The sequence below is a fragment of the Scleropages formosus genome, unplaced genomic scaffold, assembly GCF_900964775.1.
Source record: "Scleropages formosus unplaced genomic scaffold, fSclFor1.1, whole genome shotgun sequence".
Lineage (NCBI taxonomy): Eukaryota > Metazoa > Chordata > Actinopteri > Osteoglossiformes > Osteoglossidae > Scleropages > Scleropages formosus.
In genome coordinates, this window is record NW_021641058.1 from 21920 (window position 1) to 49667 (window position 27748).

Genomic DNA, 27748 nt, shown 5'->3' on the forward strand with positions numbered 1-27748 from the left:
AATGCCCATTATTATGCTTGGTGCTTGTGTACCTATATATCTTTGATTCCAACACAACTGTAATGTGGGGTGAAGCATTTCAGATGAGCACCAAATGATCATTTGCTTTTCAGATGTTTGTCTCTTTTTATTGCACCTTCTCTACAGACACTTTTTCTCATGCACTTTGCTGCCTGTGTGATCAGACTCTATACCTCCTCTTTCTTGTGTCTGTGTCTTAGTGTTTTGCCCACAGACTTCTAATATGTGTCAGCTGACAGGGAGTAGGGCATAATGCGTCTGCCAAGATACTCCCTATTACAGATTCAGTAGGTTCGACTGCAAAGAATCATGCTCCTCATTTACAGAGACACCACCTTCCTCCCTTTCTTCATTACTGCCTGTCTGCTTGGGTTAGTTTGTCCAAACCTGCTTTCCTTTGGCCTACAGTACCAGTGAAAAGTGTAAGCCCATCTGGGCATCCTGGACAATCCCTGTATGGGAGGAACTGGACAGAAGTGTGAAAGCAAAGCAACTCACAAGTGTCCTACATCTCTGAGATCTGCGAAGACATGGTGCCTCACTTCCTGATCAAGTGTACTCAAACTTTTGACTGCTACTGTAGGTAAACATGGATATAAGGGAAATAAACACAGTGTGGTGTACTTTTTCTGCTGTTCAACACACACACATTTTCTGAACCTCTTGTCCCCTTCGGAGTCGCGGGGAACCGGATCCCACCCGGCAAACACGGGGCATAAGGCCGGAGGGGGAGGGGACACACCCAGGACAGGACACCAGTCCGTCACAAAGCACCCCAAGCGGGACTCGAACCCCAGACCCACTAGAGAGCAGGACCCAGTCCAACCCACTGCGCCATCCTTGGTGGTGTCAGTCAAACCCTGGGAGAGTCATGCTTTCATGATCCAAAAATTTTTTTTTTCTATTCTTTCTGCTTATTCTGCTGACTGCTGCCTCCAGCTTATGTCAGTTTTCACTTGTGTTTCAAAGGAGCTGATTCAAACAGGCAATCCGGCATTTTCTGCGGCGCCGCACCTCCCTAGGAATGCCGCTCCCTTCAATATCCATTCCGGGCATCCATCTGAAATTTACAGTCACGTCAAAGCATGATTAGAATCACACTCGTCCGCCACCTCACAGTAAAGGATTGACGCTGTAGCCTTTTAAGGTCTTTGTTTTAAAAGAGCCACATGGGAGGGTGCTGCGAGAGTGTCTTACACCACTGATTCCTCGCAGACAAAACTCTGCAGACGTGCCCCTGCCCAGTACTAAGTGGTTTATTTATAGAAACGTCTCAAGTGACAATTTACCCTTTATTACGTTACGCAGCTTAATTGCTTTGCTGACAGTCTTGTTCAGACTGTCCATTTTTACAGGTTAAACCTCTACATTGTAAAGCGGTACTTTTCTTTTTTTTTTTTCTAGCAGAGTTCCTTAGCCGTACAGCTACATCTGTAACCTTGATCAGTTTGCGCTTCTATATGAAATTTCCACAACTTGTTTTCAAAAACAAATTTGTTTTACTAGCTATGCTTTTAAACCTATCTAGAGTTTTTTACAGAAATCATTGGTCATCATTACTTGTATGTAATGACTATAATGTTTCCAAGGTCTGATGAATCCATCATTTTACTCAGTGTGGACATACAGACATGAACAGTTGGAAGTATTTACCTTGTTTGAGGGATTCCGCTTTAAAAAGTCCATCTTTGATGAAGAGCACATTAAAGTAGCAGTAATCATTTAGCTTGAAGCTCATTCTTTAGGTTTGTTTCACATATGTTCGTCATACAATTTTTCGTGATTCTGATGAGTTTGCTTACCTGCAGCTCTCAAAGATGCCAGCAAGCAATCGATTAACAGCAACTGGAAAATCGAGCTTCCGGGCACTTTCAACATCGCCGGGACGACGGTACACTATGTCAGAAGGGGTCTGTGGGAGAAGATGTCTGCCAAAGGTCCCACCACTTCCCCACTGCATCTTATGGTGAGAATATAGGGAAAAATGCCTTATTCACCACTACTGTCATAATCTGATATCGCATATATAGTCTTGTTTTTGCATTCATATCTCTGAGTACAGCTGATCAATCCATCTCCAGTCTTTCATCTTCAGCACTGTTTTACAGCACTGTATTAGACCCCAAAATTAGATCCAGTAGCAGTATTTCACGTCACCCATTATTGTGCATAATAAGAGCTATTAATAATATAAAAATGTTTAAAATTGCGGTGGCGCAGTGGGTTGGACCACGGTCCTGCTGTCCGGTGGGTCTGGGGTTCGAGTCTCGCTTGGGGTGCCTTGCGACGGACTGGCGTCCCGTCCTGGGTGTGTCCCCTCCCCCTCCGGCCTTACGCCCTGTGTTGCCGGGTAGGCTCCGGTTCCCCGTGACCCCCTATGGGATGAGCGGTTCTGAAAATGTGTGTGTGTGTGTGTGTGTGTGTGTGTGTGTGTGTATTTAAAATTGAATTTGCTGTAAAAACAGAAGTTGAGATGAGTCGGGTTAATAGCTGACCTTTTCCCCCGTAGCACTGTCATGGGTGGGATTACGGGGTTATCATTTTAATAGACTTATCCTCCCGACAAGCCATTGGGTTTGACTAGTCACACCAATTAGATTAAGGCATCAGGGGGCAGTCCTAAGGCAGGGAAATTAATCAGGGTCGTGCTGGATATTGAATAGAAATGTGCCAAAAAATTTCTGAGCAAATTTGCATTTGGTGACCCATTTTTAACTGCAGTTGAGCAGAATATGACCAATCTTGTATGAGAAGAAAGATTTACGTTTTTTATTCAATAATGTTTGAAAGATAATAATTATAATTACATTTATGTATCTCATTCAATACATTTATTATATTTTATCCTATGTCCGTATCTTTTCCACTACTAGGAAGCCTTAAAAACAGCATACTAAATGGATTTCATAGCAGGTTACTACAGAAAAAAGCAAAGACACTATTGCTGAAACTTTCTGCAACCCATTTGTGAAATGTTTCAGACTGGTAAAAGATGATAAAATAGCCATAGGTATTGTAGGCTGAGCAGCCTGGATGGGTAAAGCAAGTCAAGCTTGAAGAACAAGTGTCAGCATGGCGGGTAGTTAAGTGTAGCAGCTGGTTAGGTACAAACCTGGCAGCGATTAGAGCTGCTACCTTTAGACCCAACGGTTCCAGGTTTGAATCCCTCCTCCAGCTGTAGTACCCTTGAACAATGTCCTTAGCCTAAAATTTCCCACCTCTGTAAATGGTTAAATAGCATTGTAAGTTGCTTTGGAAAAAAAATGGCAGTTAGCTGAGTAAATGTAAACAGTGATAACATCTTTCACTTTTATGTTGCATAGCTTACACTTTTATCTATATATGGCTTACAACTCTATATACTGATAAAGCTGCATCTTTCGCTGGACCAGTTTAGGTTAAGTTCCTTCAGGTTCCCAAGTCCATGTCGTCTCATTTGCGTGTGTTTCAGAACTTCTGATTGTACCCTCAAGCTGTGTGATATCATGACAGGTGCTGCTCTTCACCAACCAGAGTTGCGGGATCCACTATGAATACACCATCCCAGTTGAGGCGTCCTTGGTGGGGCGGGCCAGCGAGCCTCTCTATATGTGGACCCACTCCGGTTGGGAAGACTGCCATGCTGTGTGTGGAGGAGGTATGAGGATGTATCCAAACCTCACCATGAAGTCTGTCAATCATTCAGTGGTCATGAGCGGACGGGACCATTAGATTGTGAAAAATGCCAGATAACCATATCACAGCTTTGTGAATTTGTTGTTGTTTAGTTTGCATGTTAACAAGACTTAAGTTGTGGGTTTGAATGAGGGTTCAAAAACGGTCTAATCTGTCTGGAGTTTGCATGTTGTCTATGTTTTCATGAGTTTACTCCAACTGTCCAAAGACATGTGTTTCAGGTGAGCTGGTGACTCCAAATTGCTCATAGTTTGTGTGATTGCCCCGTGATGTACTGGCATCCCAACCAGAGTACCCTGCTTCATGCCATGTGCTTTCAGGATAGCCGCTTGACCATCATGACTCTGGATGACAAGCAGTTATTGATAATGGATGGAAGGATTTTCAATGTTTACCTTTAAATTTATTCATTTATTCAGTCTGGATTCTAACCCATCTCATAATGCTCAGCCCACGTTCTGTGAGGCACAAGCACCACACACTGCATCACCATGCTTCTATAATGTTATTTTTAAGAACTGTTAATTTACACTGAATCTGTACAGTTTAAATTTACACCGAAAAAGGTAAATTTACAGGGCCACATTTACCATAGCATTGTGCAGTTGCTTGCATTTGTGCTGCCCTTGGTTCTGTTTCTCATACTTCTGTTCACCTCTCCTTACTCACATTTTTTGCATTGTCCGTAACATGACTCCCTTGTAAAGCGTTCTGGATGTGAGTGTCTGGTACTTTCAGAAATGGGAATATAAAAGCAGTTGCCAATGTAGAAAACACAAGAAATATTTCAGGCCTGTGGAGAACGGTCGCATGAATAAATCTGTTCCGTGAAAAAAGAGAGTCCACTGTAAACCCGTCAAGATGAAGTTACACACCACCATTCAAATTCCCAAGTCTGAATTTGTGCTTCGGGTTCTGATCCCCTCGAACTGTCAGTATTTACGAGGTGAAAGGTTTTTTCACTGTAAATTCAATATTACCAGGAGAAAGGAGGACCATGGTGACCTGCACTGAGATTGTCAACAAGACAACGAGCGTGGTGGACAGCCGGAAGTGCAGCCACCTGACGAGACCAGAGCCACAAGTACGCAAGTGCAATGAGCAGCCCTGCCAGACCAGGTTAGCACCTGCTGTTTTGACTCAACCTTGTCTTTAGGGTTCACACGTCAAACTCAGTACCCAACGAGTCGTTCTCGTATTCACCTAGCTGTCCTCATTACTTTTGTACCTTTTGTCTCATGAGTTAAAGTACACCCATCTTTCATGTAATAGGATGGATTTTGGACTTTCTAGGAGAAATTTTGACCATTTGGCTCACAGATGTCAAGAAATAGCAGGTAGCATAGCAGATAGACCTGGACTTTGCTCTCAGATCCCATCTCCTGCTGCACTAGCATTGTGTAAGGTATTTGCTTTGACTGTGAACAGTAAAAATTTATCCAGCTATGATATTGATTAGGTAGCTGTCATTCACTCTGGAGAAAAGATTCATTGAAGTAAATAAATATGATGAAAATAAAATTCTCAAAGTACACAGGCACAGTGCAACGTTCCTAACAAATCTTAGACACTAGATCTACTTTTTTTCTTTTTTTTTTGTTAGATTGATGCTTTACTTATGCCAGTAGGCATTGTTTCCAGGAGAATTTAGAGATTAATATGCTAGATTTAGTCAGACTGCCCCCATTGAGGGGCAAAAACCTTTGTGGCACGAAGTGTATGCCTCTGTCCCAAAACATCCAGGGCAAGTGGCGATGCTGTTGTACACGGTACAATACACATTGTGGAAGTAAAGTGACCATGAAATAGTCAAAAAATGCCATTGAATGGACTAAAATACCCATTGTGGAAGTAAAATGACCACAAAATGGGCAAAAATCCCATTGTACAGAACATAATGTCTGAAAGATTGTGTCTATTTTTATAAGTCATTGAAACATTTTTTATGTAAGGGATGAGCGTATGCACTGGGGACTGCTGCAAATTCATATGATTTTATGAGAAATGGTGTGAATCAGGTTTAGTCTAGTATTTTGTGGAAACAATTTGGTATGAATAGCACAGAATGGGTTTGTGTTCTGATCATGGCACACCTGGCGCAGCGAGTTTTTGACACGCCTGCATTAGGGCAATGTCATCACTCGCACTCAGTGCTGCCGCGGTAGCGATTTTTCCAAATGTCGCACAAAATCGGGCCTCTCACTGGTTGTTCCGCGGGGTTTTGCGGGGACATGGTGAGTACAAAGCCTTCAGCGCTTCACAGCAGAAAACATTCGCTTTTGTGGCGTCTCTCACCACCGCCGCTGACGGCAGTCGATCCTGCCGCCAGGGACTTAGTGTCGGTACAAAGATAGCTGTGTTTGTCGGCCTTTTGATGGCGGGAGAAAAAACATAATTAAAGTAAACTGTGGTGTTGTGTTGAAAAACAGGGGATGAACTCGCAGTCTTTTTGAAGAAAGAGCGAGACTGTAATGTTCTTGAGAAAAAACACGAGACAAGTTGCGACTCGGGCGCCTCTCCAGGCCTCTGTGATTAAAGGGTATTGGATGTCAGTCACGGCGCGGTGATGCCTTAGCGAGCCCATCCTCTCCGTGTAAATCGCATTGATTTCTGGTGCACATGGAGCTCGGCGTCCTCACTAGAGGCTACTATACAGTTGGTATTAAGCATGAAATTACCAACTCGGTGCCTTTCGGTTAGTTCCCTGAAGAAAATTTTACGTATTTAACATGCCGTTAACGTGTGGTTTAGCTAACCCTTTCCTCCGAGGCGACTTCGTCGATATCACCCATTTATGTAGCGTGTTATATACACATTTTCTGTCATTTTTTTGTGGCTGTTTGCTGGATTTTCTTCGCTGTAGCACTTCAGGATAAGTGCCTTCTTCAAGTAGGAACGCAAACCCGCGTCCTTGGAGTGCACGGCAGCCGCTCTAGCTACCATGCTACCTGATATTTATAGCTTTGTTGGTATTTCAGTTATTGCTGCTTGTGAGCAACAGTGTCCTACTTTAAATGTTGGTGCGGAAACATTAAATTATCCACTCAATATACAGAAATGTTTATTCAGCGTTTATGTTTCCTCGTGGCTCTTGCTGTAATTGGCCAGGGTTGCTGAGGGAAAATAATCCCTATAACAGTGAAGTCACTGACAACAGATATTTTAATTTCTGTGACAGAATTATGTTGTAATGAGTCACAGTCATTTTCATGTGCCCCAGTGACGAGTGAAAAAATATTTCCACACCATACCCGTACGAAGGCGTAGTGAAGCAGACCATTATGCTCTAATTGGAGTTTGGCGAATAATTTCTTTCTGGCTAAAATGGCCGTCGTGGAAGAAATTAGCCTAATACACAGTGACATGCACATTTCCTCTCACACGCCGATCCGGAGGAATAAAATGGTTCGTTCTCTAAACTCGCGTTTGTATCTGCAGTCTAATTTGTCACCCACGAGAAAGGAGCATAAAATATGGCCCGGTGTAGTAAAATCCAGTCCTGCAAATTGAATGAGCCGATAAGAGCGTGCAGACTCCGCTGCGATGTCTGCGGGCGAGACGGCGATGGACTCTGGGCTCACGTCACGTTTCAGTCTGGCTGTCGGGCCGCCAGCTGGCCTCGCTCTCCTCTCCCGGTCCACCCCACCCGAGCCCTTCAGTGTTCTTGCCCTCACATCTGTCTCCCAGATGATCCATCATCATCCCGGCCGCTCCGTCCTCTCCCTCCTTCTACCCCAGAGCCCATCACCCCACGCCCCTCTACACCCCCCGTCCCCCCCCGTCTCCCTATCCGTGCGCCATGAACAGCGCTCATAATAATCTCCCCATGCCCCTGGCCTCGCGCAGACGTACAGTACCTTCACATGAGCCTGCTCCAGACAGGAAATGGATTCCAGCAATGCCGTTCTGACGCCGACTTCGCCTGCTAAAAACAGGAAATTGGACGCTCTGACCCCGTTGGACATCCTCACTGTCGAAAATTGCTGCATGAAGTGTCCCATTTCTGCATTTTATGCTCTTAAAAGTGTATAAAAATCGTTTTACATTAAACCAAAAGGGAACTGAAAACATATACTGGATTCCTAAAATTCATTGTATAGTGTATGTAAGTGGAAAATTACTCATTTATTTGAGTTTTATTCACACACACACAGATAATTACTAATTATATTTAAAAATATATATATACATAAATGCATATATAGTGTATATTGCACTGTATATATCAATATTCTTAAATGTTTTAGAGGGACTCCTGGGAATTGTAATGTTTTATCATGTTGTAGTGTTTTCAAATAACAACAATGTAAAACTAAAAACAGAAATGTATTACCTGCAGAAAAATGGCCGATGTAATAGCGGATGCAATGGACTTCAACCACAGAGAGTTATGTATTATACGGTATGGGCAGCACAACAGATTTGATCGCACATGTGTTCCAACCCCCAAGGTGGATGATGACAGAGTGGACATCCTGCTCGAGGACCTGTGGGAAGGGTTCCCAGAGCCGGCAAGTGGCCTGCACCCTGCAGCTACGCAACGGTACCCTAGTAAAGGCCAAGGAACGGGACTGCATGGGCCCCAAGCCCGCGACCAGTCAGCGGTGCGAGGGCCAGGATTGCCTGACCGTGTGGGAGGCTGGCGTGTGGTCTGAGGTAGCTCTGTCATTTCTGGGTATCACGCTGTGATCAGTAAGGATGTCTAGCAATAGACACAACATAGCAAGGCTGAGGTTACATCAAGACTGGTTTACCTGTCAGTCATTCCCCTGGTGCTCCATCCCCTTTGATTCATCTCCTTTATATTCATTCATGTAGCTGATCCTTTTCTCCAAAGCCACTTAGAATATTTTAAGCTACATAAAATTATTTACCCATTTATGTAGCTGGGTAATTTTACCATATCAACTCTGGGTAAGTACCTGGATCGAGAGTACTACAGCAGATGACAGAATGTGAACTTAGGTTTTTTTAAGTCCAAAGGCAGCAGCACTAACCAGTACGCCACCTGCCGCCAGAATTTCATTCCAGTAAGTTTTGGATAAATTCAAACCAGCAGTGACCGCAAACGTTTTAACAATAGTCATTTGAAACAATGTATTAGTTGACTTTATGAAGTTTTCTAACACAAAACTTCTATAGTTGTCAAATCCTGTAATGAAAAATTTGTTTGTGTCTAGAATACTTTGCAGCAGTGTGTTTGCAATGCTTTTATGTGAGCAGCAGTAGATGACATTTATAGGTTTGAATTGTTTATCAGTAAGTGTAAGCACAAGTAAATGTGCCATTCTTTTACCATAGGGTAAAAGATGAACTGCAACCATTGGGATGAACCATAAAATAATCAAACGGAGAAGAGCCATTCAGAACTCATTTCATTGTAATAGGGGATGGATCCGCTGCTTCTGGGTGTGGTGGTCAGGCAGTCAGCATCTCATGAGCCCCAGGAGGGCGTTCTCAGTCTTCACTGGAAAGGAGAGCCATGATGAGCAGGAGTTCGTACTGATTATACGCTGAATTCATTCCACTTTGTTCTTAAGCTTTTCCGCTCAGTGTACTGACGACATTTGTATGTGATAATTATAACTGAACTTCTTGGGTGAATTTTAAAAAAAAAAAAAATAATCCTCATTCTCTACTTGTAAGTTAAAACCACCTTAAAAACCTGTTCTGTAAGACACCATAATCCACCTGGGGATAGAAATCAAAACATCTGCGGTGGGGAAGGAGGGTTGTTTCCTTGCTTTTGATCGTCCTGCCAGGACCCCCAGTCATGATGCACCTGGGCAAATGCAGGGGACACATTGTTGGGACAGGTCTTATTGTAAATTGTGTGTGTGTCCCTCCTCCCCTGTGGTACGGGTAATTTTTTTTGGGAACTTGCAGTGCTCAGTGAAGTGCGGCAGAGGGGCTCGGCACCGGCCTGTGAAATGCACCAACCCGCGGCGCAAATGTGACCTGTCAACTGTGCCGCGCGAGGTGGAGGACTGCGAGGACTACTCCAAGTGCTACGTCTGGAGGACTGGAGACTGGGCCAAGGTGGGACACTTCCCTTCGAAGTGTTACTTATCCAAAGCGGTTTGTGCAGCAGGATAATTTATCAGAGCAATTGAAGCAAGGCAGGGGAAGCAGGTAGCGGGAAACAGGACTTAGTTGTTGCTGCATTAAATTGCTCCCTGCACTGCTGTAGTACCCTTGAGCAAGGTACTTACTCTGAATTGTTGAACTAGAAATACCCAGCTGTGACAGTAGTTAAAAACGTAAAAAGCTGCTATGGATCAAAGTATGAGTTAAACAACAGTTTAAAGATACCTTGCTCAAGGACCCTACCGGCAAAACTCTTGAGAGCCCAACTGGCAACGTATAGACGTCAGGTCCACAACCTTAACTTGTTCACCACCTGCTGCTCATTATCCACCAGTAAACATGAGATGTAATCCTATTTCCCCGCCCTGTGTTGAAAGCATCCAGACTCCTCCACATCCTACTGAGGCATGAGTCATATGGCAGGTGAACATCCTGGGACCTCCCTCCAGGACTGCTAGACCTTGTCTTACCCATCTGAGCCACACATATAATCGGAGTATTTCCTAGCTGACAACTAGCAATTTTGAGTAAATTTTAACGAGCTGGACTTACTGTTAATAATGTACTTGTGGATGGTAGTCAGACTGCAGAGTTAAATTAAACCATACTAGAAGTATCAACTCACTTCTGCTCTTAAATTCCTCCATTTGTCCATCCGATGATCCGTTGCCATCCACCACTTGTCCAAGCAGGGCCACAGTGGTCCACAATCTATTCTGGAAGTATAGGATGTGAGGCAGGATACACCCTGTATTGTTAGAAATGCATGCATACACAGACACACACACACACACACACACACACACACACACACACACACACACACACACACACAATGGGAAATTTCAAGTCACCAGTTCACCTGAAACATGTCTTTGGACCGTGAGTAGACTCATGCATGCTACCTGTTGCTCTACTGTCCCATATAATAATAATAATAATAATAATCATCATTAGGGTTTCTGTAATAATGTTGGGATGCTCCCACACTAACCAAATACAACTGATGTTCAGAAATTGACAAGATCACACTGATGGGAACTGCAGATATCCTGCACAAAGTGTTGGGATGACTTTCTTTAGTCTCGTTTAGATTTAAAATCATCAAGAACCAGCTGAAGGAATTATGAAATATAGTAATGATAACCATATTGAAATGTGTTGCAAAAAATTAGTTTAAGAATTACAGTTGCATTTGTGTATTTTTGATAATTCAATTGTTAGAAATTAACTGAGAGCTCAGTTTGTTAAAGACCTATGTGCTCAGTGGCTCCCCAGATCAGAGTTTCATGCTCCTGGTTTGTAGTGTCAGGTACACCTCAAATGTGCAGACGTTTCATTGTTTTCAACAATTTTAAAAGGATGAGAATGTATTGAATTTCAAAGTGTACAGATGAGTTTAGAGACATTGCATTTCTGGTGTGTAAGAGGGCTGGACTGCTTCTGGCCCCGGCTCTGGGACAGGATGTGAGCGGGGAAAAAAAGATTGATGCGTGAATGACTGCAACACCCTCTGATGTTGCCCCAGAAATGGGGGTAACTGGCTTTTGAATGACAGGTTTATCACAGATACAGGGGAGGGTGGGAGAAATGGAAACACCGACTGGCTGGAAGGACCTTCAGCGTGTGACATAACGCCTGGGAGGCTCCGATTCTGACTGCCAGCCAACTTTGAGCGGGTCAGATGGGTTGACATGTCAGTGGAGTTATTCCTACTGGCACTGAAGAACGCATACAGCTCTTTAGCTGCATAGCTTACTGACGATTGCTCAAAACTCTCTTCCTTTTATATTCCCTAATATTACTTGGTATGAATTTCCAGTCGTCATCAATAACTGCTTGCCCAGTGTAAGGCAGCTGTGGTCCAGAGCTGGTCCTGGAAGGATAGGGTGTTCAGCAGGATGCACCCTGGATGGGACGCCAGTCCATCACAAAGCACATGTGAACATAGGGAAAACATGCCAACTTCATGCAGATTGAGCCACATTCAAACCCACAGCCCAGGAACTGTGAGACCCCAGTGCTACCTGATCTGTAACCATGCTGCCCTACATATTAATAGCTGAAAATAATCTTCGGTATGTTGTGCGAAGCACTTTTACCATTTTGTAAACTGATATATAAAACTTACATTACAATAATTTTTATATTAATGTAAAATTTTTCATTGATTCACTAATTGAAATGTTGAATGGAACACTGAAAAGTAAGTACGGTATTCTACCATACCCTCCCTTCGGCAGCAAGCTCTCCATCACTTATAAAGCATTAAAAAAACCTTGGACCATTGTGGCCTCCACCCTTTATGTGCTGCTCACACCACACTGTCCTGCCAACACATCACCTCCTGTCTTCCATTAATGATAACGCCATGGGCCACAGCCCACAGCCTCTCCTCACAGCAGGTACAAGACCCCCAGAGGACTCAGTGACAAACATAACATCACAGCACCATGGTCTAAATACCACTGACCTATGTTTGCCACATATAGGTTTATGACTTCCTGGTGAGAGATCAATTATTTCTTGGTATCTGGTTATCAAAATGGCCGATAAAACAAATTCAAGTTCTTTAAATATCCTGGTGCAGTTATATGAGGAAGTTCTTGGTATTGTTATCTACCATTTACATTTCCCTTGCTGGCACTTTCCTTCAAAGCTGCTCACAAGGATTTACCTGTTTATACAGCAGGGTAATTTTTACTGGAGCAATTCAAGGTAAGTACCGTGATCAAGGAGGGATTCAAAACCGGTTCCTTCTGGGCACATGGGGATTGATGTAACCGCTGCGCTACCTGCTGCAACCTTGACCCTTTGTTTCCCGTAGGCGTTTCGTTTCACCCTTGACCTGTATGCGCTGTGTTCTCTGCAGTGCTCTGTTACCTGTGGCAAAGGCATGCAGTCGCGTGTCATCCAGTGCATGCACAAGATCACGGGGCGCCACGGAAACGAGTGCTTCTCATCCGAAAAGCCGGCGGCGTACCGGCCGTGCCACCTGCAGCCTTGCAACGAGCGCGTCAATGTCAACACCATCACTTCGCCGCGCCTCGGTAAGCGTCACGTCCTTGTCGCTTTGCTGCCGTGTTGCATGAGACCACCTCTACCATCACACCTTGCACCTCTGTCTGCACTACTCTCCATTTACATGTATTCATTTAGCAGATGCTTTTCTCCAAAGCGACATACATCTCATAGAAATTACAATTTGTGCATTACATTCGGAGAAAGAGACATAGCTGCAGATGTGTGATTCTTAAGTAGTTTGTTTCCTTCACCATATGCACCGATGTTCATCACACAAGTACTCTGATTGCGATGGCTTTTCATATTTTTCATTAGGAAATATGAGGATTTTCAAAGAGCCATAATGAGACCTGCAGCCATATTTTAATATCATTCTCTTCTCTTATCATGCCTGTATTGTACTGACACATCACATGTCTTTGTGATGCCACAGTGGTCACAGCTATGTGAATTAGTTTACTGTCATGAGCATTTGTCTCAGATATAGATAACAGATAACAGAATGATCATTTATTGTCCTGCGTCACACCCTGTGCTTCTGGGATAGGCTCTGAATCACTGCAACCTGACATTTGACAAGTGGTTATTGATAATGAATGAATGAATGAATGTCACTAATGCATAGTGACATGTGTCCTGTACTAAAGACGTCGCTTCCATGCAGCCGCACTACAAAGTGCCAAAAATATATGCTTTCTCATAGATCTTTGCGCAATATCAGTCTGCAAGTTTCACATTGAGGATCTCAGGTATCTCGTCTTCCCCGTTTTTCAAGGTTTCTTTGGGCTCGCTTATTTCAAGGCTGAGTCTTTGATAGGAAGACGGCTAACAACATTAAAACAGGGAAACCCTTAAAAGTACATTTTTTTGTTGTAACAGATTGCTCCCATAGGGTCCACTGTGTGCGTTATTCCTTTTCCAATACTTTATTGCGGCTAAGTGCTACCCCTCCGGGACGAAAAAAATTTTCAGCTCGGAGCCAAAAAGCATCTTCAGTGACGTTGTTGTTTATAATTAAGGTGCGGTTGGTTTTGTTTGCGTTTGACTGTGAACACAACTGCCGGGAGGGATGTGTGTGTGATACGTCTATTGGCCGCATATCATCACTTTAGGAGTTGGGCAATGATGCACACGTGCCGCACTCTTCTGTACGTTCACGCAGATAGAATGCGAAGAGCAGCCTAGCTAGGCCAAAACTCACAGTACGCAGCAGTAAAGTAATGTAATTTTCACTTTTTTTGACCTTAACAGATAGGGGGTGCAGTGGCGCGGTGGCGCGGTGGGTTGGACTGGGTCCTCCTCTCTGGTGGGTCTGGGGTTCGAGCCCCGCTTGGGGCGCCTTGCGACGGACTGGCGTCCGGTCCTGGGTGTGTTCCCTCCCCCTCCGGCCCTATGGGCTGAGTTGCCGGGTTAGGCTCCGGTTCCCCGTGACCCTGTATGGGACAAGCGGTTCAGAAAATGCATGCATGCATGACCTTAACAGTAGTTTGTTCCTTTGGTATAAAGGATCCCACAGGGTTATTTCACTGACAGTTTGTGTGAGGTGTTTGTTTCACTTCTTCTAGTCACTGCTTCCATGTTGGGAGCAATACGATGTTAAAAAAGGGTAGAAAAGTTTCATTTTGATTCAGCAGCGAATGGAGAGGCCTCATGGCACATATGTGACTTTTCACAAGCACAAACCAATGTTTACACCCCGTTTCCTTCCATTGTACAAGTGTGTCAACAAATTGTTTGCGTCTCAGGTTCGCCCCATTCTCCTCCATACAGTTTGATATGCAGTGGACCAAACATAATTTTATTGTTGTACGCAAGGCTCATGTCAGCAGCATGGTGGCACAGCGAGTAGCGCTGCTGTCTCACAGCACCTGGGTGGTGCGAGAGGACGTCGGTCCAATCCCCCCTCAGTGTATGTGGAGGTTGCATGTTCTCTGCATGGGTTTCCTCTGGGTGCTCTGGTTTCCTCCCACACTCTAAAGATGGGCTGTTCAGGTTCCCCCAGAGTGTGTTCCATTGATGTATGGATAAGTAACCCAATGTAAGTAGTGTATCTATCAGTGTAAGTCACCTTGGTGAATAAGGTGTCTGGGCTCATAACACTACATAGTATCCATTAGAAGTTTCTTTGGAGAAAAGCATCTGTTAAATAAATAAATATCAGAAATAATAATTCATATATGTATATATAAAACAGTACTTAAGAGGCAGTATTAAATGATCATGGGTGCCTTTACTGCTGTAGTTAATGAATGTCTGAGTATAAAGAATTGCTCCAGTATTTTGCATTAGGGTACAGAGGGAGTTTTAGACAAGAGTGCCACCTATAGGCCCAGTCTAGGACCTAAATAGGTTGACATCCCAAAAACCACATGACTGCTTTCTCGCTTTCCATGCAGCTATTTGTGTAATGTAAATGTAAATGTTAAAAAAAAAGTAATGTAAATATTTAAAAAAAAAAATATTAGGAAGTGTCGATGGGATAAAGTTTTATACAGCTACTAATGTGAGCATTGGTTCATACGGTGGAAAGTAACTGTACTTTAGAATCCCACGTCTCCAAGTGTCTCTTTCTGCTAATGTAATGAACACATTGTATTTTCTATGAGATGTACGTCGCTTTGGAGAAAAGTGTCTGCTGAACGAATACATATAAAGGTAATATAAATGTAGATTACTGGGCAATCGATTGCTTATTGTTTTATATTACCGGTCAAAACCTTATTTATGGCTATTAGCAGAAAGCTATGCTGCCAATGAAATAATTTTAATAGTATAATGTATATATATAATAATATGCAATAAAGTCAAGTTCAGAATACAGTTAACTGATTATCTATGCATAGGTGGTTGTCAAGGCTGTAGTTCAACAAAATGTAACGGAAATATGAACATAATCAAAGATAATTAAAAAAGTGGTGCATTTATAGCATATATAAAGTATTTTTCAGGTCTTGAGTTCCAGAGTGTAGCTCAGCACTCACACCTGTGTCAGAATAACAGGTACCCATGGGTTACGACTGAGGCCTTTTCTTGTGTTGTGTGCTTCTCAATTGTGCATTAGCGCTGAAAGCGTTCCTGCTGGTTTTTGGGGTGTAGAAATAGATGTGGAAGCATTATTACAGTTGTCTGTAATTTGTGAGCTTCGGCGCTGCCTGCGATGCCAGATGTCGCTCGCTTTGGCCGGAGAGCTGCTTCTTCACAGAGTGAAAACATCTTCACTGTCATCTGTCAAGGTGGAAATTGCTGACCATCTCTGGTTCAGAAAACACAAGACAATTACCCTTAACAGATAATGTTATGTCACTTGCACATCTGTTTCATTTAAGCAGTCTTTCTCATCTGACATAACAGGTGTGTAATAACCAATTCCATATGTTGGTTTAGAAGAAATCGTGTGTAGCGCGAAAACGGTAGTGCAGGTGGAAATGGGGAACCAAGTTGGATTGTGTTCAACCAAGTAGGCAAGTAGAATCAGGTGTGTAACTCGGTCACCTATTCATTTTATAAGTTTAAGATTTATATTTTATATTAATGTTTAAGTTTATTTTAATTTAAGTATTTTATACAGGAATAATGAGCATCCTTACAGGGTTCCATGCTTTCAAGCAGCACTGTACATAGCTAGGAGTTTGACAGATTCCCCTCATGGATAAATAGATACCTACAGGTTATCAGTCTGTGAATACTTCATAAAAATGTGAATCGAGATACAACCCATGACTGGTTTGAGGAAACAAGAATACGCATCAGAGTTATTTTTGTGACTCTTTTTGCTAAAGCCCCGTGGCCAAACACTCTTCCTCACTTTTATTATTGTATATGTGTCGGTATTATTCTGTGTGTGTTATCCCACTGTGCGCACATGTCCAGTGTGGCTCCAACTCCAGCCTCATCTCTCAGCTGAAAACACCCCCGGTGTCCTCTAACACTCACTCATGACCTGATGAGGGTGACATGTTTATCAGTGTCTCGCAAGCTTGGGTATTCCAGGCTCAACAAGTGTGTGTGTGTGTGTCCCTCAGCCGCCTTGACATTCAAGTGCCTTGGGGACCAGTGGCCGGTGTACTGCAAGGTGGTCCGGGAGAAGAACCTGTGCCAGGACATGCGATGGTACCAGCGCTGCTGCGAGACCTGCAGGGACTTTTACGCTCAGAAGATGCAGCTGAGAAGTTGACACCACCAGAGAAGGACGGTTTCACTTTATTTATACCAAGTGCACTTATTAAAAAAAAAAAAAAAAAAGTACATATGTCAAGCAAACTCATCTGTTTCCAACTTATTTAATCGTTGTAATTTATTTTTTTGGTATTCTGCTGATTGTGCCTATTAGTAATGAACGCTTTCTGATGAAGACTCTCTAATAGTTTTGTTTCTGGCATACCTCCTCAAGGAGAACAGGTGCTGTACCTTACATGCAGTAAATGCAGCTATAAGCAGCAGTTTACATTGCAATGGGATTCTGGGTTGGAATCGCTCAACTTGCTCATTCATCAGGGTGTAAGAACCCAATACCTTCTGCCTAAAAGATCTGGTATTTGTAGGGCCTTGACTGCTTCCTCTTTCTTTTGTTCTGTCTGCTGGTCTTACAGCACCTTTGCATGACAACAGTAGACGCTACATCACACCGGTTTTATTTTCACTGTAAAATTCCAATATTCTTTGTAACTTTTAGTTTAAGTATTACATAAAAGGCTAGTTGTGCTGTCTGCAGTTTTAGGGCAGATGGATAAGGGTTTAATTAAATGTAGAGTCATCCCCTACTGGATAATATCTGTGCCTTTTTAACTGCTCCATCCTTTGTGTCTAAAATGACAGTAAAGTCAGTGAAACAGTGGTATTTAAAAAGTAATTGGTATAACAATTTACAGTACACTGGTTCCTCATACTGCAACGCTGAATTGGACAAGGGTTTATAGGCAGTGAGTGACTGTTAGCTGCACGGTGTGTTGCTGATTTTTTTAAGATAAAATGTTCTTTTATTTCTTAATTTTCACATTTACCTGATGCTTTTCTCTAAAGTGATTTATATTACTGAGCTATTCACAATTGTTTACCCTTTCATATGGCTAGACAATTTTTTCCCCCGAAGAAATTCGGGGTATTAAAAATACAATACTTGGTAGGATTTCAACCTCCTACCTGGAGGGCCAAAGGCAGCAGCTCAAATCACTACACTACCAGCTGCCCCCATGGTTTTTAATGACATTTTTATTACTTGTCTTTTATTCAGTGTGGTGGTGGTGGTGAAAGTGGCTGAGCTGGTGAACAATTTTAAATTAGAAAGAGACTTCTGGCTCCAATTGTGGTGGTAAGTTGAGGAGTCAGTGTATTTCAATAAATGAGTAAATCACACAGAGCCGACCAGGTCACATCCCTGCTCTGAATTCATCAGTGCAACAACAATAATAACTCTATTATCATTATTCTAATAATAAATTCCATCAAATTCTATCAGAATGTGTCAAAAATATGACCGCTTAACAGTGCAAATGTACGATATTTCGGACTGGAGGGGCTGAAAAAAGTGCCTTCTGGGGTCCAGCATCTGACTGGGTCACCTACAAGTAAAATGTCCTAGATTAAAATACCATACTTTGATCGTTGCCATGGGAATTAATTCCAGGTGCACACTGCCCATTAGTTAAAGTTTGCCCTGAGACGATAAGAGTTTGAGCTCTGTATGTGTTCTACGCCCTCCAGTGTGCTGCTGTATCTGCCCTGGTACTGTACCTCACCTTTGAGGCTCAGCATATAGCAGTGCTGTACGCCCAGCCAGAAAGCAATTAAAAACTGAAAAAGTTTCAGTATTAATGTGCATGTCATAATACAAACCTGAGAAGATTTCAGACGCATGAAATCCCTATAATTTTTGTTCAAAGCACTTTAGAATCCCCTTTGGTATCAGATATTGATCGGGTCAGCATTTTCAAACCAGAACTCTCACTAGAATAAAGCAAACGTATCTTTGCAACATTAAATTTGGTGTCATATGGGACTTCCTTTCCTTTAACCACTTCTTACCTTATTGACTCCAAAAGTGGGAATAAAAGGGAATAAGCAGTATCAAAGATGTGGATCGAGCACACAAAATATACCAGATATTTTATTGTTTTGCACTGTGCCTCCTTTCCAGCCAATGCATTGTTCATTCTACAGTGAAAAACTACGACATTTTCTGTCCAAAAAAAGCTGTAAACTTTTTTCCGATTACTTACACACTATGCGTATATAGTTTCTACGCTATAAGTGGAAACAGACAACTCGTTTGCTCTTTTTACTTTAAGGTCTTGCTTTTTGGATAGTACATAGTTCTGTGCTTTTAATACGTTTGCATCTCTCGGAGAAAATGGTTACCAGAAGCTTCATTGTATTGAGTTTCTTGTGAGCAGATGCTGGCAACTGAAGCACATTGACATTTCCTGTTGAGTTGTATGTATGTTTAATAGAAATCAAGTGTTTTGCATCAGGTTATGGAGCCAAAATCATATGCTGGGCCCCTATTGGTCATTTCCCCAGCAAATCAGCTGGTGAAATAAACCTCTGTTTCTGGGCAAAATCCATTTTGCCGCAGTTTTTGGGCTTCCACCAGGTCCTTCCTGTTTAGCACTAGTGACCTCATTTTTCGGTAATGAAACCAGAGGAGCGCAGTGACACAGATCCACAATTAGGATGACAGATGAACAGCCTTAAGATCCACTTTATGAATGTGGCTCATTACTGCTCAAAGAGACAGCGGTTAGTTGTAAAGGCCATTTAGAGCTTAGAGCCTTGCATTAACCGTGGAAAAGGGTTTGGACACTGAATTTTTCACAGTGCAATAAGGTCTGGTTCACCTCCGTAAAATCTGTTACAGGTCTTGTAACAATCAGTGGTCTTTGACAGGAATTTTGCTATCGCTGTCACTACATTTACATTTACATTTATTCATTTAGCAGAAGCTTTTCTCCAAAGCGACGTACGTCTCGGAGAAAAATACAGTTTTTCAGAATGGCGATACTCATACAGAAGTATTATCGCAACGGTAATTTCTACTGACCCATGAAAGCTTCCTTCTGTTTTTCGATCAATGAATTCGTTGAAGTTATCGTGTATATCCAGTATACAACAAAGGGATATTTCAAGCAGTGTCGTAGCGAAAGAGGAACCACAAACTCCCATATCATAGTGCTTCATAGTTAAAACGATTTGGTTTGAGTTCATCCTTTGAATAGACAGAACTGTATTAAGTAAAGTTAAAGCTCGTCTCACTCGTGTCCGTTTCCAGCTCAAACGTCTAAATTCAAAGTGATTTAAACCTTTATTTGTCCTACGTAGGTGCATTAAATCCATGCTTTGATGTTCATGGCGAGAGTAAACAGTAATTACTTCCTTTTAGCTGAAATCCATTCCGAATAAGCATGTACATAATATCCAGGAAATGAATTTAAAAATCAGCAGAGGAATAAATAAAAGATAAAGGAAGCAGATGGCACTGTTAACATGCTGATGTGTTTTATTAGTTCATTTATATCCTCCTGGGACCCAGACCCATTTTTGTCCTCTCTAGAGGACATATATTTTTAAGTGCATCTCCCAAACGGTACGTGCCGCAATGCTAATGCATTTCATTGAGGGCTTTCTTTTACATGTACATCTATTCATTTCACAGACACTTCTCAAAAATTCTCAAAAGCAACGTACAGCTCACAGCGAGCACTTTTAAGCACTTTAAGATGATACCGCACGGGGCTGGGAGAACTTCCTAGAAATAAATCCAAAACACTTTTTTTGATGCTGGGTCTCAAGAGGATATAATGCACGGAACAGCCAGAAAATGGTAAATACAGCGGTTCTTTACTACTTAAAGTAATTTGTGAGTCGAGTCATAATTCAAAGCACAAATGCAGATGCAGCTTTCCTTTTGGGCTTTTAAAGTAGTTCTGTGTCAGGCCAATATGAAGTGATGCTTGAAATATCCATCCTTGTTTGACAGCGTTTATCTGATGCTACACGGTAGAGGTCATAATGGGCCCGCTGCAAATGGAACCGGAGATGACTTTCAATACCTCTGAGCAGTTATGAAGGGACACGTCTCCCCCTCCAAAAGTGTAAAACGAATACCTGCAAAGCTGGGTGAACCTAAAGGGATGTCGGAGTCATGTTCAGCCACCGTTTAATTTAATGATCTTGTTTATCATATGCTGTCTTCCATGTATCACAGCCAACGTTCTGTAGCCTTGTGCTTCAAAGTTACCCAGTTAGAGCTACATGATGCTTTATTAAAGAAGAGGCATTTTATCTGCTGTATATTGTATAATATCTTCAGAATATTCCTGTCAGTAGTAAATATTTTTTCATACACTCTACTTGAATAAAAATATGTAGAAATTGAAAAAAGAAATAAATAAAACACTGTACATGTTTACACTGAATTACTGTTGCACTGGTTCATGTTTCTAAGTGTCTTCAGCTCAGCAAGACGGCTCAGTTTTAATCATCTGGCCTTCGGCGAAAAATCATTCAGGACTGAGTGTGACTAGTATTCAGTGAGCAATTTTCTGTGTTTCTGCAATAAAATGTTGCATCTGAACAGCTGGCTTCTGCTGCTTCTGTGTTGCATCCACACTGGACGCTTTACAGGTTTCGGAAATTGCTTCCTTGTCATCTTCTCATGAAAAATACAAATAAACTATACATCATTACATTATAATCCAAACCAGGTGTGTTCCACTCTTGTATTTCATGGTATTCTTTGGATAGGTTGACATTATTTTTCTTTTTTTTTTTTTGACATTGTTTGAAAAAAATGTAAATAATCTATATATGTATATATATATAATATAGGGGGCGCAGTGGGTTGGACCAGGTCCTGCTCTCCGGTGGGTCTGGGGTTCGAGTCCCGCTTGGGGTGCTTTGCAATGGACTGGTGTCCCGTCCTGGGTGTGTCCCCTCCCCCTCCGGCCTTTTGCCCTGTGTTGCCGGGTTAGGCTCTGGCTCCCTGCGACCCCGTATGGGACGAGCGGTTTCAGATGATGATGTATATGCAAGAAAGCTATGTCTATATCAAATACATCAATTAATTGTCCAAAACACATTTTGGCATTAATTCCAATTACTTTTCAGAATGTGCTGTAAAAATGATCCGTTACACAGTGATTAAAAATTGAAATAGCCTTTAACGTAACACCTCAGCAGCATTCTCCTACGAGTCTGTGTCCTTGCAGGTAGTCTAAACTGGCATCGTTTGCCGAACTCTCCAGAATAAATGAATGTAAGGTTGTAAAGAGCCGCGTGATGGAATGTGAATGTAAGCGGTCAAACTGGTGATCCAGCTGTACTGAAACACCGCAGCGCAAGTCCCAGAGAGCTTTGCATGCGCACCTCCATGCCGTGGGGCTGCGTGACAGGTGAGGTGGGCTCGGATACGGTTACACACACCTGCCGAACACGGCAGCGCATCATGAATAATTAGAAGCTCGGATTACTTGCAGCCCTCGTCTTGCCTCCCGCAGCAGCCGAGACGGGGACCCGGGGTCGAGGCATGGACCTGTCGGCTCTTCCCAACAACAACCGCCCGGAGAAGCTCCTCCAGCTGGACGTGAATTCGCTGCCCGCCAGCCATGGGATGTTTGAGGTGGGGTCCGCGATGGGGGCGGCGCTGTCCGGCGGGAAGCAGTGGCAGAACAGGGTTTACTACCAGGTAAATTACCACCGAGCAGCTGGAAAGGCAGTTGTTCCCTGCGTGGAGAAATGCATGAGATAGGGCTGACATCTCAACACGTTTCGTGTCCATGACCTCATGCTGCTTTCCCATCACGTTTATACACGAAACTTTTTGTTTTCCTGTTAGTACAGAGGGGGGCATGGTGGCGCAGAGGCGCAGTGGGTTGGACCGAGTCCTGCTTTCCAGTGGGTCTCGAGTTTGAGTCCCGCTTGGGGTGCCTTGCAATGGACTGGCGTCCCGTCCAGGGTGTGTCCCCTCCCCCTCCAGCCTTTCGCCCTGTGTTGCTGGCTTGGGCCCCGGCTCCCCGCGACCCCCTATGGGACGAGCGGTTTCAAATGATGTGTGTGTGTGTTAGTACAGAGCATTTTATGCAAGACATGTATAAATTAATGAGTTGTTCAGACACTCTCTTCCTGAATAAAATTACCACGGCCCTGCTGGAAAAGTACGAAGGCATTGCAGCACATATCCAGATGAGTGGGTGGACTTTGTTTTACTTTGATTTGTCCAAGGTCACAAATCAAATGTGACTTGATGCTTCGTGCAGGAGTGTTTGGACATGATCCATCCAGGCTGGAATAAACCTTGGCAATAGATGAGAGCGTGCAGTACAATGAGAGCCTGTTGACGTGTTCGCCCTTTGCGCTGCGGGATATAAGCTCCTGAGGGACACCGTACAGGCCTGAACCCCCCTCCGCTTCTCTAACAGAGGGAGCAGAAGAGGGTGAACCGCCACAGACCATCTCCGGAGGACAGCCCCGTGTTTGTGGACCGGGACCTCGAGAAGCACATAACTCAGGTCACGCTGAAAGGCACGGTGAAGACGAATCCGCTCTACACAGACATGAAGAGCGCCCACAGCTGGGAGACCAAAAAGTCGAAACCCTCGTGGACCATCCAGGAGTACGACAGACACTCGTTGCGCTCCGGTTTAGCAGACTATTTGAAGGTAACGTGAACACATATGGTCTGTGAAATGAATATGTTGAGATGGTCACTTTCTTAAACTGTTAACCTTCCGGTGACAAAGTCTTTCAACATCAGGTCAGCTTTTAGTATCCTTTATTATTATTATTATTATTATTATTATTATTATTATTATTATTAGTATTATTATTATTATTTACATCCTGCATTAGCCATGTATTGGCCATGGCAGGTAATGCTGGTATTTCACAGCTCCTTAGCTGATTGATGAGTGTGGGGTTCAATCCCAGCTTGGGGTGTGTGGAGTCTGTATGTTCTCCCAATGTTTGTACCCTGTCAGCAGGCATGGACGAAGGCACTGGCAAACCTCTTCTGTCCCCTCCCTCGTCGCGGAAACCGTGTCAGCGGCCGCTATCGGTCGGGTTCGACTCAATCGCACTTCCATCACCATCGCTGGCCATATATACCTGCTTCAGTTTTCACTCTCCTGCCAGTGGCTGCTGTTGTTCTGCAACAGTCCAGGTTCTTCCAGAACAATTTTATTCGCAGAGAATATTTCAGACAATCGCATCCTTGAGTGACAACGAAAAAACTTACATCTTTGCCGGGATCCATTTTCACTCTGCGGACACATCTGTGCTGCATTGAAAGGAGCCTCAAACTGATGAAAGGGATATAGATTAAGCGTTTATGACTCTGGAAGCTCAGCAGCCCATTGGGCCTCTGTGATCATCATCATTGAGCGTACTGATTAGTCAGTTATTCTACATTAAGCACATGGAACGTCAGTCAGAGTGTTACTGGCTTACTGCCTTTGAAGTGGATATGCATCATCACACATCGTCCAAACCGCTTGTCCCATAAGGGGTCACGGGGAGCTGGAGCCTACCTGGCAACACAGGGCGTAAGGCTGGAGGGGGAGGGGACACACCAAGGACGGGATGCCAGTCCATCGCAAGGCACCCGAAGCAGGACTTGAACCCCAGACCCACTGGAGAGCAGGGCCTGGTCCAACCCACTGTGCCACCGCACCCCCAAAGTGGGTATATATAAGTATATATGGGAAGAATAATTAAATAGATCTATCCTGTTCACCTATTTATTATCATTAGTCACTTGTCCAGTGGAGGGTGGCAGTGACCCAGAGTCTGTCCCAGAGCAAAGGGTGTGTGGCAGGGCATACAATGGACAGGGCACCAGCCCATTGCAGGCAGTCGCACACACTCATTCTGAAAGGCTCATCACCCTGTTAAGCAGGAGTCTGTTATACGTGGGTCAAATCGCCGTTTCGTTTGAGAAAAATAATGCAAAGCTGCTCCAAAAACACCAAAATAAAAGTCAAGCAATAAAATTACCATATTTTGTCATCTTTATACCAACAACTATTGCACAGTAGGTGTGGTGGCGCAGCAGGCTTGGCTGGGTCCTGCTCTCTGGTGGGTCTGGGGTTCGAGTCCCTCTTGGGGTGCCTTGTGATGGACTGGCGTCCCGTCCTGTGTGTGTTCCCTCCCCCTCCAGCCATCCGTTGCCAGTTTAGGCTCCGGTTCACCGCAAGCCTGCTTGGGACACCTGGCTTCAGTCAGTGTGTGCGTATTGCACAGTAGATATTTTTTTTGCATTTCTGACAGTACAGCTAATTTACATAGACGTCCAAGTCTGGTTTATAATGTAAGATCGGCTACAGCTGCCAACTGATGTCTCCAGCACATCAATGTAACTGTAAAAACTGCACATTTACGTGCATGACGTATAACACCTTGTCCTGTATATCTTGAATGTATATATGATATTTACTTCTGCAGCCTATTTTAATTTACCAGTACACCAAATTTTCTGCAGGACCATATTTTGCATGGGACACTAAGAGTGTACGAAGGAACTGGTGGTGAGGTGTCCTGCAGGACCGAAAGCACTTTGCCTTCTAGTTAGATCTTCTATCTTCCAAACACAAAATGTCAGTCTTATTGTTCGAAAGTCATCTTTTGACATAATAAATTGTGTTTGGTGATATGTCAAATAGTAATGGAAACTATGGGGTCCCCGTGTAGGCGGTGCTTTGTCGCAGTAACCCCCCCCCTCCCCGGGTTACGCAGAAGGTCGTGGTCCAAAGCGAGCCAAAGAATGACGTCTGTGTCGCTCCATTAAGGAGATTTCTGGATTCTCACCGCGGTAATGTAACACCTTACCGCCGCAGAGCAGCGCTGAAGAAAAGATCAGGCAGGAAGTCACAACGAAAAGAGCGGCAAACAACCGGCCACTTAGAGGCAGGATGTAATGACATCACATCCGTGTCCAAGCGCATGAACCAGATGGTCGACAGCAGAGAAAAAGCCCTATAAACAGATTAAGGCGTGCGATTTCAATATTTAATGCCGGGGTTCAGTTTGAGGATACCGCTTCATTGCTGATTTGAAACAAACGATACGTGACATGCTTTCGGAGAGGAAACACCGTCAAAACCCGAACGCGCCGCTGATGACGTTCCAGTCCTGCGTTCTTATATTGATTCGTTTTATTCTGTCCACTTTAAAGGGGGACAGTAAGGCTCCATGGTTTCTCACAAATATTCAGGTCACAGGACCAATCTGGACCTCAAAGAAAACCTTGTCTCTTGCTAATGCTCAGTACATGGTGCATGCAGGTCATGTCCTGTTAGGCCTGGCAAACTGCAACCAGGTGGTCACAGGTTCAGCTCCCACTGCTGCTATAGTGCTGCTGATCAAAGCACTCAGCGTGAATTGATACACTAACAGTATCCTGCCGTATAAATGGGTGCATTGCTGTGATGCTAATTATCTAATGTCATAAGTCATCCTGCACAAAGGAGATGGTTAAATAAAGGTTTATGATGATAATAATTGTTGTGATCTGATGATGATGATGATGATGGAGGAGGAGTGGGTTTGGCCGGGGCTCACTGTGTGGTGGGTCTGGGGTTCGAGTCCTGCTTGGGGTGCCTTGCGATGGACTGGCGTCCCGTCCTGGGTGTCTCCCCTCCCCCTCCAGCCTTACGGCCTGTGTTGCCGGGTTAGGCTCCGGTTCGCTGCAACCCCGTTCGAGACAAGCGGTTGTAGACATTGCGTGTGTGTGTGTGTGTGTGAGATGGAGGATGACGATGGATCTGTCCTTTAGGACCCAACGCAAAGTCAACGAAGATCTTGTGTGGTATTTTCCCAACAACACAGCATCTCGTTCTTGCGTAGGAGGACCCCAGGGATCTGAACTTCTGGCTGGAGGATCTCTACACCCCAGGCTTCGACTCCCTGCTGAAGAAGAAAGAAGCTGAACAGAGAAGAAACAAGCTGTGTAAAATTGTGTCCTATGTTATACTGCTCACTGTTGCCCTTATTGTCATCATTGTTGTGCCAATTGTTGCTACAAACAATAAAAACTGATTTCCACAAAGGAAGGAAGTGTTTTATTTTTTTTACCAGGACTGTTCTGCATTTTCTGTAGCTTTAAATAGCTCCGTATTGCTCTGAAATAACAATGATTGTTATGATGAAGTGTGTGCAATTACAGATGTTCTATTTGTTTTGTTGCTGCTGAGAAGTTATGACGCTGGCATTCTTCCAAATTTAAAAAATCAGATTCACACAACTTGATTCTGAAGCCTCCCTGGTGCAGATCGGCACTGTGCTTGTCGGAACAATTCTTTTACGAGGAAAATGTGTATTTGCTCATACTACATAGGAAGTAAAATCAGCGCGGTGTTCATGTTGTGCGTTCCTTGGGTGAATTTTAAAAAAATTTAATTTCCCTTCAAATAATGCATGATCACATAAAACGCTGGATTGCACGATAAAGTCAAATTAAAATACTGATGCTGCATGTTCATAATTTTGCAGATTTAACAACGATGTTTTGAGTCTGATCTTCAAGGGGCTAAAATAAGCAGGTCCTCCTGTATCATTTAAGAATATGGACAATTAAGTGTATTTCTGACTTGGAATCCCAGAAGGGTTGGTACGAACGACTAATTGAAAGTTAAAGCCAGTGGTTGAACATGGATTCAGCACAAAGTAGGGCAGCATCGATGGAAGTGGCGTCCTCAGCCGCAAGTCTATAACGGAGTGCTCGAAGGCCTCCTCGGGCTACAGCCGCTCCTCGGCGCAGAGAGCGGCGTTCCGCCATGACGTATTACCTCTGGACACTGAAAATACCTCGAGAGCTGCTCAGTAATCACAACGCCATCCGGCCCTCTCTCCTCCACATGGACCTGCGTCTCATGTTCTATGGCCTATGATGGACTTATAACAGAACTCTGCTGCTACTGACAACATTACAAACTAACAGCTTCAAAGCGTTTTA

General features: G+C 43.6%; 2 protein-coding genes across 2 annotated transcripts in view; both read left to right on the forward strand.

Annotated features, from left to right (window-relative positions):
• The window catches only part of LOC114909828 (A disintegrin and metalloproteinase with thrombospondin motifs 19-like), a 37871-nt gene extending 19512 nt beyond the window's left edge, over positions 1-18359 (forward strand). The window contains exons 9-15 of the mRNA XM_029249620.1: positions 1830-1987; positions 3514-3658; positions 4680-4815; positions 8148-8352; positions 9583-9735; positions 12656-12833; positions 16830-18359. Of these exons, the coding sequence (XP_029105453.1) occupies positions 1830-1987; positions 3514-3658; positions 4680-4815; positions 8148-8352; positions 9583-9735; positions 12656-12833; positions 16830-16981 (1127 nt within the window). The 3' untranslated portion in view covers positions 16982-18359. The remainder of the gene's footprint in view (positions 1-1829; positions 1988-3513; positions 3659-4679; positions 4816-8147; positions 8353-9582; positions 9736-12655; positions 12834-16829) is intronic.
• Positions 18360-22327: 3968 nt separating this feature from the next.
• Positions 22328-26832, forward strand: minar2 (membrane integral NOTCH2 associated receptor 2). The gene is made up of 3 exons (XM_018744711.2): positions 22328-22486; positions 23220-23459; positions 26641-26832. The coding sequence occupies exons 1-3, from the start codon at positions 22328-22330 to the stop codon at positions 26830-26832; spliced, it is 591 nt and encodes a 196-aa protein (XP_018600227.1).
• Positions 26833-27748: the final 916 nt, after the last annotated feature.